Source organism: Aphis gossypii, chromosome 2 (genome assembly GCF_020184175.1).
Source record: "Aphis gossypii isolate Hap1 chromosome 2, ASM2018417v2, whole genome shotgun sequence".
Classification (NCBI taxonomy): domain Eukaryota; kingdom Metazoa; phylum Arthropoda; class Insecta; order Hemiptera; family Aphididae; genus Aphis; species Aphis gossypii.
In genome coordinates this window covers 52,634,962-52,647,496 of record NC_065531.1, presented here as the reverse complement: position 1 = coordinate 52,647,496, position 12,535 = coordinate 52,634,962, and the positions used below count along the sequence as shown (strand labels likewise).

At 25.6% G+C, this 12,535-nt stretch overlaps 1 protein-coding gene across 1 annotated transcript; it reads left to right on the top strand.

Annotated features, from left to right (window-relative positions):
- The first annotated feature begins 5,616 nt into the window (after positions 1 to 5,616).
- On the top strand, positions 5,617 to 12,134 carry LOC114121812 (2-acylglycerol O-acyltransferase 2-A). Its single transcript, XM_027984285.2, has 6 exons — positions 5,617 to 5,835; positions 5,907 to 6,139; positions 7,974 to 8,239; positions 9,590 to 9,761; positions 9,829 to 10,022; positions 11,683 to 12,134. The coding sequence occupies exons 2-6, from the start codon at positions 5,916 to 5,918 to the stop codon at positions 11,838 to 11,840; spliced, it is 1,014 nt and encodes a 337-aa protein (XP_027840086.2). The 5' UTR covers positions 5,617 to 5,835; positions 5,907 to 5,915; the 3' UTR covers positions 11,841 to 12,134.
- The last annotated feature ends 401 nt before the right edge of the window (positions 12,135 to 12,535 follow it).

Here is a 12,535-nt window from a genome sequence, read left to right as displayed (position 1 = left end):
TGGCTTTTAAATTACAAAATAATTTGTTGATATAAAAATTTTTGCGATTTTGACAAATCAAAATTCAAACGCTATATTAAAATATTATCGTGGCTTTGCTCTTAATTCTTACACTCGACGAAATTCTAAAAAATGTAATAATCATTCTACAGTATGTCGATTATTTTATTGTATTTATGTGTATATTGTATAGATACCTATTTTATTTTTTCGCGTGATAATTGATAACAATATAATAAACTGTACAATGACGTTTTGTAGGATACATTTTTCCTACTACAATTTATTGTTCCATTTGTTAATAATGAGTCAAAATAATAAACCCGAGTACAGTTGGTGAAACAAGCTCATTCTTGATTAGTGATAAATAATAGTGACATTTTTTTTTACTATTTAAAATGACTACCTATACGTTTATGATATGCGTTTGTTGACGATTTTTCGTCGTGTTTTTTGTAAATTTATATAAAAAAAATTAACATCTATAAATTTAATACCAGAGCCAACATTTTAGTAAGTCATGTAGGGAGCTGTGAAGAGCATAGTTCACACAAAATGTACGGTAAATTGTTTGATTATGCTATGTATAGTTTCCTCTTTCCATAACATTTGACTCCTCATCTATGTCTATGAATTAGTGTGTGCCTCGAACCGTGTCTCCGACTCGTACCACGCAAATGACAGGAAGGAACCACGGCTACCAAATAGGTGGTGGATCGGAGGGTGGGGGTGACGATGTCCGTGTGTTGTTAATATTATTTAGGTGTGTCACCGCTTCCGCATCCGGTCGTCCGGTAGCAGCGTGCGGCAAAGCTAGACATTAATTCATGAGTTGAGAATTAAAATTTAGTTAATATTTTAAGTTAATTTTAACTATGTAGATTAACTTTTATTTTATTTTTTGAATTAATTTTTAACTTTGCTAATAAGTTCCTTTTTTTACTTTATCAAACATTTTTTTTTTTTTTAAGGGGCTTGGTCATTTTCTGAGTGAAAAATAAAAATTTGGAATTTGAATTGAATTATACGAATGTGTATGTATACATACATAATCCAATGTTTGTTGTAGCCTACAGGCTTAAAATCTAATCGACCAATTAAGACGGAAATTTCATAGAATATTCTTTAAAGAAATACCTGAACAATTTAAAGAGTAGTCTGAACCACGTTTAATGGTGATGAAAAAACTTTTTTATTTATATTTGTTTTTATTATACATACCTTATAAATTATAAACTATAAGTGACTTTCATGTATGAATATTTTCGTTGATATCAGTTTTTGTTAACAGCAATAATATAAGTAACTACTTCCATGCGAAGCTGACGCAGGTCAGATAGTTATATTATAATTAATATACTAATTAATTTCATAAAAAATAGTATTAAATAAATTTTTTTTGAATTTCAAAAAAAAAAACTAAAACTTTGACTTTTTATTTAAATATCCAATTTTATTGAAATTTGAACTTGAAATTAATATAAAAAATTGTGATTTTGTATTTAAGCGTTTTTTTAGTTTTTTTTATGAGAACAACTCATATTCACTCTATATCAGTGATACTCTATTATTTTTTACTACAACACCCTAATTTAGATCCATATAAATATAGAGTCTATTCATGATTGTGTCTATACAAGTCTATGCAAGTATTTGTTTTATTTGACAATCTATATACTCTCATCTAGGTGTACACTTATATCATTTTAGGTGGTTCAAGATTTAAACTTTTAATGCATCACCTCAAGGTTAATGTTCAATTATGTATTTATATAATATTTAGGATGTATATTTAGGATGTTATTGACTATATTTGTTAAATGAGGTAAATTAAATTACTTTTTTTTAAACTATCAGTTAATTAATGGGTATATGAATACTATACATTTTAGTATTTAATTAAAAAAAAAAAGAGTTAAAGGCTAATAAACTAATTACTAACCACAATTCACTAATAGCGATTCATATTTGTACAAATATAATTTTTTTTTTTTTATTTAAAAAGAATATTTACAATCTATGCTAGGTACATAACAAGCAAATTTGAGCATACAATAAATTATTATACAGCATGAAACACACGAGGAGGGAGGTCAGTGATAGAACCCAACGTTAATTTTTTTTCTTATTTAGATAAGTTTTTTAAGCGGTTTTTAAAATGATAACGTGGTTTAAGATTTTAGTAAAATTGCTTCAGATGTTTTAAATTTTTGTTGGAAAATAAAAAAAAAATTAGCAGACGTCAAATACATATAAAATACATGAGAGTAAAGTACATGTGAAATTGTAATCAAAGGTGATGATAAAACAATTGTCGTTTTGTTATGAGGGAATTACCACCCACCAACGTTCTGGAAACATTAGTAGGAGATCCCAAAGGGGGAGAGGCTATTATGTAACTACAGTGTTTTTTGCTGGGTCAATTGTGCAAATTACGATGAATTCAGGCATGAAATGGAATGCTGATCGTACGATCAACTTGCACTTCGCTGAATCTATCCGCCCACCGACAATCATACAGCAACAGCAAATAAACTACATGACACTCACCAAGTGGCCAACACAATAACCAGCTCCACTCTGTTTTTGATAGATATCCATGGATTCTAGGCCTAGGACCTCATACATAGTATAAGGACTAAGTCTAAGGTCTATGAACATACTAACATTGACTATCTTACCATTTGATCTTCACTGTACGGTATATAATACCTATAATGTATAAAGGATATTCACTTTGCTAACGAAAACCACCCCCGAAGTTTGAAATTGAAGCATTATTTCGATAAGTTATACTGTACACACACACACACACACACACACACACACACACACACACACACAAAACAAACATACATCATTGTAAAATCAATGCATTCATCACTTCGTTCAGAATCTAAAATTCATATTTATTATGATATTAATATATTCGTTGTTACGTACAAAATGTATTTTAATTCAATAAATAAATAGGTAAGTAGATAATGAGGAAAGTCTAAAACATAATATTATTTTTCCTTATCAAAATAAGATAGGCAATATTCTTAACACCAAACCGTATATCTAATGAAACGCCTTATCGGGTTTAAAAATAAACACATAAGATTTATCATAAAATTGATTCACTTAAAGGTTAATGCTCTATGAACCATATTATACGTATAAAGTTAATTTCAACATTTAAGAGCTAATGCGTTAACTATTTACATGTAGATAGATAATCATGTAACGGTTTGCTCATTAAAAACGATCGCCAGGAGGGATGGGTGTCCAATTTCATCCGACTATTGTAAATTTTAATAGTAAACTGTTAGCAGTATAGAATATATTTTTGTCAAACTGATTTAATTATTAATACAAAAGTTCCTAAATATGCTTTTTATAAAATATAAAGAGTTGAGCGGTGACATAAGATTTTGTCCATTGTAGGGGAAAATGTTTTTTGTACATAGTATTATATGTTATATATAAATTATAAAAAGATTTTAGAATTTTTTTTTATAAAACTTGGTAAAATTTTGATTTCTTTATGAGCGTGTAGTTTTATTTTATTCCTCTCCAATTATAGATTCGCCTCCGATATAAGTATATAACAATTAACTAAAATACCTACATAAAAAATAATAAACTTTATAGTTCAATAAGAAAAAAATATTTACATATTCTTTGGATAGTTTTCGCATTTATAAAAGTCATTACTCCTAGCTGAAAAAAAAATGAGAATTAAGACGATAAAAAGTTTTAATTAGTTAGAATGAATATTTTATATATTACTGGTTTTACACAAATTCATGCATAATTCGCAAATTATTATTTAAAATAGCATATATTTACTATTTAGGCCTTTTTTATAAACTGTACAGCATACACATTTAAGTTTTATTAAATATTATTACTTTTAAGTATTAGATGTATAATAAATCAATATTGGTAAATAAATTACAATTAAAAAAGGATAAATGGTGTAAGTCAAGTACAATATTTGAACAAAAATGTTTGATGAACAAGTATTAAATTTAATTCTACCTATGAATATATAATGGTCTGTAATGCGAGCTTAATTATTAATGTAATTATTTTATTATTATATTAAATACGATTATTTACTATACAGTACGTATATGTGACCTTAGACTTTGAGAACCTATAATTTTTTTAAATCAGTTAAATTGTGTAATATTTCATTGTTTTATGGCTTTTTTTTATATATTTTAATAGTTCACATACGTAGGTAAGTGCATCAAACATCAATATTGTTATTTGTTTTGACTTGTATATATTTGATTAATATTATAGTAGTAGCCGGTACGAAGTTAATGATAATGCTAAGTAAGATAACAGTCTTGCACTGTCGTACTGGTCGTTGGACGTTGAAACAGATTAGAAAAGGTTTAGTGATGATTATTATGGTATATTTGTACATTATACTAATATAAAGAATAAAATAAAAACTAAAAACAGCAAAATAGTAGACGGTTTCTTTCCATTAAACTTTTAAACAAAAAACAACAGTAAATTTATTTAAATAATAATGTAACACAATAAGCAATAACATTTTAAATAAATAATATTAGTATACCTATAATCTGTATAGTATACCGGTATATTTAATTACCACTACCTACAAATCAATAATAAATAAAGTTTTTAATTGATAATAGGGAGAGCTGGAATTAAGGTGGAGCGATTTACCTGGGCAATTTTAGGCGATGCCTTAGAATATAATTTTTTATAACAAGATCCCCAAACTGTCATATATAAAAGCACGAGGCAGGGTTGGGGTATCGCTGATTCTTACTTAAGGACTGCTCTAATTAGGTATATTATTAAAGAGTTATAACATTAGAACACACTAATTAACACAGATAGAGATAGGGGTCTATATGTGACTAATATGTGAGTGAAATCATTTTACTATGGGCAATCTAAAATGAAACAACAAATATACTGTACTCGTACGTTGTACCTGTGGTAATACAATAATATAATATGTGTTATATACATGAAATAAAATATTAGTTGTAAAATATTAAGATAATATTAATATGTTATTACAGTTTTAAAAACTTATAAATCGTGATTCATATATGTTTAAAATTGAAACATACGTTTGTTAGATTTGAGTTTAAAAGTCTAGTAGATAATTCTCATTCAGACAAAAAAGATTGAATTCGCAATAAAGTATATTTGAAAAAATAAAATTGAATAGGTACCTATTCAACCTATCTTATAATTTAAATGTTAATACTTATCTACGTGCTATACAGTATATTGTGTACTATTGCATGCATGCTTCGGCCTGCTTGTATAATAATGAACAAATTAACACTGATTTATTAAATATTATAGGACGTAAGTATCCATTACTATACTACCTAATAAGTAGCAATAATAATTATTATAATATTTAATATTATTGACATTCGGTAGATTATATTAGTGGTTTAGGTAGGTACTGTGTTGCGTGTACAGGGTGTATAAATGTATATTTTACATAATATAACGTCATCTGGTTATCATTTATATGCGTTATCTCTTTATTTGAGTTAACTGTACTGTATTGAAAAAAAGTATAAATAAATTAATGACCAGCTATCAGATAAACGGCCAAGGCAAAGTACAAACCAAAATGCCACCTCTCTAATTCTATGCCAGACTCGAGATGCGCTCCACAACGATGATTGTGTACGTGCAGTTTTGAACTTGACACGTTCTCGGAAACATAATTTTTGCAGAGATTGTTAACATTTACGCCTTAGGTCTTGTTAGATCGATTCCGTTCATATCGACGACGACAAAACACGTTTCACCTCGTATTGGCAGTGTATTTTTAAGGTAATTTTTTTGATTTTCAAGTTCAATGTTTGAGAACAATGAGATTTATATTATCAAAATGCCATTTGCAGATTTTATCAATGAAGCTAAAGGACGTGGAATTTGCACCTCTGTGTGTGCCACTCAGGCGAAGGCTCGAGACGCTCGCGGCCGCCGCATGGATTTACTTAGTAGTATTCGGAGGACTAACCGGATGGGCTACACTATTGTACCTTTTACTGGCTACTCGATTTTGGTGGGTAGCACTCTTATACGGTTTATGGATATATCTCGACCGATCAGTAGCGTGGACTAGCCCGAATAGGTGAGACATAAAATAAATACGACCAAAAGTCATTTAATGATTTTTGTTTAAAAAATATATTTTATAGTGATTAAACTTGATATTCATCTCGGCAAGTAAATATTTATTATATACATTTATTTTTATTATAAAAGTTAATAATGTATAGACATTTATAAAATTATCTTTTTAAATTTAAAGGATACTTTTATATAGGTACATATATTAATACATACCTATCTATAATCTATATATTATCTGTAAGAGAAAAATGTACATAATTAAATGTAGTTTACACTTTAGTACAGAGCGACATTAGTATTTTAGAAATGTTCATAATATTATAATTATTAAATTATTATTTTGCAATATTGGATTACATTATTTTATCCATTAAAAAATTATAGTTAAAAAATATTGATTCACGTGATAACACAATAAAAAAAACTATACAATTTTAAATTGTATTATTGTAAATATTTATAAGTCATTAGGTTATTAACAACATAGATATTGCCAGATATTGCCAAATGTGTATTGCCTTGAAAAATAATTGTACATTCATTAAAAAACGAACCCATGTTGGGTATTCAAAATTTAAACTATTTTTGTATGATATAATTAATTAACTAATTAAATAATAATGGTATACATTTATCAATTATTAAACATAAAAATGATCCTTCAAGTTTAAAAAATTATACTTATTAATATTTTATCGAATAAAGAAGGTTTAAATATAATATTTTATAGAAGTTATTAAAATATTTCTTTGGTAAATAAAAAATCCTATATGTACCAGTAAATAATATATATATTTTTGATTTTACTAAAAAAATAATTGTTCTTATTTTAAAATTGATATTATGTAATGCTATTATATTTTTAATACCTATGTTCTTTATTGAAAAATAATCAGAATAATGTTCGTTTTCCGTGTTAATACTTTTAGTTATTACTTAATATTGGTGCGTAATAGGTCAATATTCAAATATTAAATAAATTTAACCAGGTTTCACACTAAAGTATTAATATGAATAAGTTGATCAATATTTAAAATTAATTGAGGTATAATGTATAATCTTCTATCATTAATTTATGTAAAAAATATTTTACTATCATCTAGATCCAATGATATTATAAAATAATATCACATTTGAGTGAACTAATTCACATAGTTATAGGTGCTAATAGAATTTTAGATTCTGAAAATCTGAACTGAACCATGATTGCATTGGTCTTACAATAATAATATGTGTTGAAAAAACTTTGTACTCGAAAACGCATAATAAAAAAATAGTTCGATCTTAAACTTTAAGGGTGGTGGTAATTTTTAGACTGTATAAATTTTCAAAAAACTTTTTTTTTTAAATATTTAGACAAATTTTAAGCTATTTACCTATATTATGGACCTATTTTTTCCGTTCTATGGTACCCAGAAGCAAGTCGATATTGACTTATAAGTAAATAATTTATAACAATCCATTACATAAATTAATTTTGTAATAGTTGTTGTATAATTTATGTGATTCGTTTTTGATAAAAATTAATTCAACATACCATAATATTAATAGATAAATAATAATTGACTAATAGAAATAAATATAAATTATACAATATCATTAGAAATATAGGCTGATAGGCCGTCTCCATTCATAATCGTTTTTCGTATGCAATATTTAAAACTTCTATTATAGTGACCTACTCAATAAAGAGGAACACTAAATTTTTTTCTATACAGGAAATCGATAATTTTCACAGTTTTCTTTAAATCTTTATTATTAATTGTAAAGTAATAGCAGTAATCAGTATGTAATGTATAATGTATAATGTATATAATATATTATGATTATAGATTCCGTTTTATGAGAAGGTTGACATGGTGGACCTATTTTAAGAATTACTTTCCAGTATCTCTAGTAAAAACTCATGATTTGCCAGCTGATAAATCATATTTATTTGCTGCTTACCCTCATGGAGTGTTGTGTGCTGGATCATTTTCTAATTTTGCGACAGATGCAGGCCAATTTTCAGAACTATTTCCTGGTCTAACGTCGCATCTTATAACTCTCAGCTTACACTTTAGCATGCCATTCACTCGCGAAATTGGCATTGGTTTATGTGAGTATACTAATTGTATTACAAATTGTCAACTAACAAGCAACAGTTATTATTTAAGTATAATGTATTGATATGGTTTTGATATTAATCACAATTATTAGATTTTACATTTCGTGAATCTTCAAATATAATCGCATTTTTAAGTCGGATAATGATTTAATTTTGTATTAATATAGTCTACTTAACTAAGAATTATTTAACAAATATATTTGGCTTAAGTAATTTACTTTATCTATATTATGCCTAATAATATAGGACCATATAGAAATGCAGCTGTATAAGTATGTCTTATAAAGCATTATTTTTCATATTTCCCTGATTTTCCATATTGATAATTGCATTTGAAATAACAACTTAAAATGTTTTATTTTTACATTGCCTATGTAGTAACCCGTAATTATTTTAGTACACTATCGTTTCTCATCAAGTCAATACGAGATTAATTGAATGCCAAAAGACTTTATTTTAATGTTTTATTACACAATTATATTTTTAATTGGAGTGAAAAGCGACGAATACTAAATCTGTGACCGAATTTCAATGGTGAACATTAACTTGTTAAAAAGTTAATGTTTTTTTAACTTTTTAACTTAACTTGTTAGGTATTTTAATTTTAAACTTATTAATTTATTCAGTTAAAATGTATTTTGTTCTAAATTAGCTTTTTATATAGTTAATTGTCATTATTGTACAGTTAAGTAAATTTTAATTTTTTATGTATAGATGTAGCTCATAAATTTCTAGTAACAATGTAGTATATACTATAATAATAATTTTAAATTTTATGTTTACACAGTGCTAAGAGTCTTGGTAAAAGTTTGTACAAATCAAAATAATAGTGCAATTTATGACTTATGAATGTTATGATTTGAAAAAAAATTAACTTGTTTTTAACTGAGTTAAGTAAATTTTATTTTCTATCTTAACTTTTAACTTATCTAGTTTTTTTTTGTTAACTTTTAAACTGTAACTGAAGGAAATTTAATTGAATTAGCTTAACTAGCCACAGTTAATTATTTTCATTAACTTTCTCACCTTTGCCGAATTTATAAATGAGTGTAGGTATGTTTACGAATGAAATATTAGAATATATGAAATAATATATTAATTTAAAGGTTAATAGCCTTATTTACTTTTTTGTAATGACGAATGGGCAATATATTAAAAGATAGCATTTTAAAATTTCTCCCATATAACATAGTATTAGTTACCTAACGCATGGTGAAACTGGGGCAGTAAAAAAATATAATTTACACATTATTATATTAACACTGTATTATTTATTATGTAATTATACAATACACACCGATAAGATTATTAAAAGTTATAATAAATAACCTATTTTCATAGGTCTTCAAGAGTCATCTGAAAAAAGTTTGGTGAATTTATTGGATAATAAGAAAGGTAAGGTTGCCGTTCTTATGGTAGGTGGTGTTTCCGAAGCGTTCAAGTCTTTTCCAGGACCATACCATCTCATACTAAAAAAAAGGAAGGGATTTATACGAGTAGCTTTACAAACTGGGTAAATTTGAAATATAAATATAAAATAATGTTTATCGTTATTATAAATCGAAAACTTTAATTTATAGAGCGTCATTAGTGCCCGTGTTTTCTTTTGGTGAGACAAATGTGTACGGATTGGGTGAAGCTGAGCCAAATTCATTCTGGGAGAAAGTGTTGAAATTTATTAAATGGAAAAGTGGAAATAGAGTACCAGTAGGACGTGGATTTTTCCAATATAGTTTTGGTATTGTGCCTCGTAGACATCCGATTGTTACTGTTGGTAAGTATAAGTACTATTATGTACAACTACATTATTATTTTAAGATATCTTAATACCTAAGTAATACAATACAATATATGATATATTACTTGTTTTACTGTATTATAATGTATACTTTTGTTGATCTATCATAAAAATTTGGACAGAATAGTTTATTTATACCTTATTGTTTGACATTAAAAAAAAAGTATAAATATACTTCATATATAGTCATTTAATAATTTTTCCAATTTTATTAAAAATATTTAAGAAGCCAACAAATCTAATGATAACAACTAAATAACAGCTTAAGAATTTTCAATAAATTAAAATTATTGAATCTGGTATGTGACTATATGAACTGACCAGTATTATTATTTTTACGTAAATTGCCTGATTTAATGATTTATATTTTTTGAAGATCCATTAAAAATGCTCAACTTATTATCTAATTGTTATAAACTACAATTTTTCCTCTTGAATTTAATTTAAAACGATACTAGTGTACATTTATGAGTATAAATATTTATTGACATCTTGTCCCCTTGTAGATAAAATTTTTGAAAGGCATTCTGATAAAAAAATATTATAGTAAATAATTTTTTCGCGAAATTTAGCAATAAATTAAGTGTAAGTATTTATTCATGTAAGAAATAATGAAAATAGCCAAGTCATTTTGATAAAAATATTAGTTAAACCATAAATAAAAACATAGGTAGCTAAATAATTATGTAAATTCGTTCTACTACAAGAAATATAATTACTGTAACTAATGTAAAATATTAAATATCTATTTTATGTGAATAGGTATGTTTAACACCCTTTTTAAATGATATTGGTTAATTTTTTTATTTCGATTCTATAGTTAAATAGTTATAACTTATAACCTTGAAATCAGATTAGTTTTATTATACATCGTAAATATTTGTATAAAAGTAATACATACTAAATAACTAAATAAAACACTTTAAGAACAGATTTTTTTAAATCATGGTTAATTTAGGAGCCTTTAAATTTAAATACCCGTATACTATTTTCAATCTATTTATGCATCTAATTTTGAATGATAAATATAAAATATAATAACTATCCAGACCTTTAAAAAAACTAAGAATGACTTTTGTTATATGTTGTTTTACTGTGAATTTTAATCTACTCTGACTATTATGTAAATATGCTGGACGCTGGTTAATTTATTATTGAAATATGAAAGAGACAAAATACAAATTTTGATATTTTGAACAATTGTGATGAGGAGGAAAATGTTAATTTAATGGTCTTATAAATTTTTTATTATCTCTTTTAGAAATTAACTAGAAAATATACGGACCGTATGTCCATATGGTAAATTTATATAATATACATATATTTTTATTGATTACTGAAATTTGTTAGTTAATAATTTTCTGCATTGTAATTTATTATTATACTTATGGAATGAAAATAATTTGTGTTATATTATCTAATTATACAGACATTTTAACCTTATAGCCTAAAATACATTTTTATTTAGGCTCTTATAAATAACTGTTAGTACTTTTTTATGTGTAATTTTGCCTTTTATATTCCCTTATCTATTCACCTTCAACTTATAAAGTAAACAAAACCTCTGACCTCATATCTGTGATAACTGATAAGTATATATATTTTATATATTTTAATTAACCATATATATTTTCAGTGGGAAAGCCAATTGATGTACCAAAAATTGCTAAGCCAGAAAAAGAAGACATAGAGAAGTACCACAATATATTTATCGACGAACTGACTAAACTATTTGAAGAACATAAAACTAAATATTCGAAACATCCCGACGAAATGGAGTTAGTATTGGATTAAAATATAAAATAAGTTATATTATAGTTATATTTTCCTTAAATTTAATTTATAGTTATATTATAATATTCTTAATGTTACAACTATTTATTTGTTATTATTGTATTCCTTTAAATATTTTTTTATTTGTATTTATTTACCGAATTATATAGGTGAATGTGTCTTAATTGTAATCGAGTTCAACTTTATTTTTTATTTGAATTATAGTACCTACTTAATTAAAATAATGATTTATGTTTATTATAATATAAAATTATAATACAAAGAGCAGTTAAAATACATTAAATTTTAAAATGATTGTTAATTTTTTTTTTTGAAATATTTAGGTTTTAAGCATAACTATATCAAATTTGGAGAATTTGAGATGTATATAATGTTAAAAGAAAGCGACAAGTTTAGAAGAAAAATAAGGCAAGATTAGTGATTTGAGACTATAAGTTATGATAAAATATCTAAAATATAGTTAGGTACTATTAAATAATGTCAACCAACTCAATCATTTATATAATTAGAATATGTAGGTGTGTTAAAATAATGTAACTATAATACTTAAATTTATTTTTAATTTTAAAAATGCCAAAGATCAGAATTTGAATAGATGCATATAATGGAAGCACATAAAAATGTGTTTAAACGATTACGTGTTGTGCTTGTTTAAAGAATTACGTTTTGTAATACACGCCACATGGAGTTGGGGA

Coding starts and splice junctions, on each gene's coding strand:
- LOC114121812 (XM_027984285.2), top strand. CDS start 5,916: ATGAAGCTAAAGGACGTGGAATTTGCACCTCTGTGTGTGCCACTCAGG. Junction 9,762..9,828: donor CGAGTAGCTTTACAAACTGG/GTAAATTTGAAA, acceptor TTTAATTTATAG/AGCGTCATTAGTGCCCGTGT. Junction 10,023..11,682: donor ACATCCGATTGTTACTGTTG/GTAAGTATAAGT, acceptor ATATATTTTCAG/TGGGAAAGCCAATTGATGTA.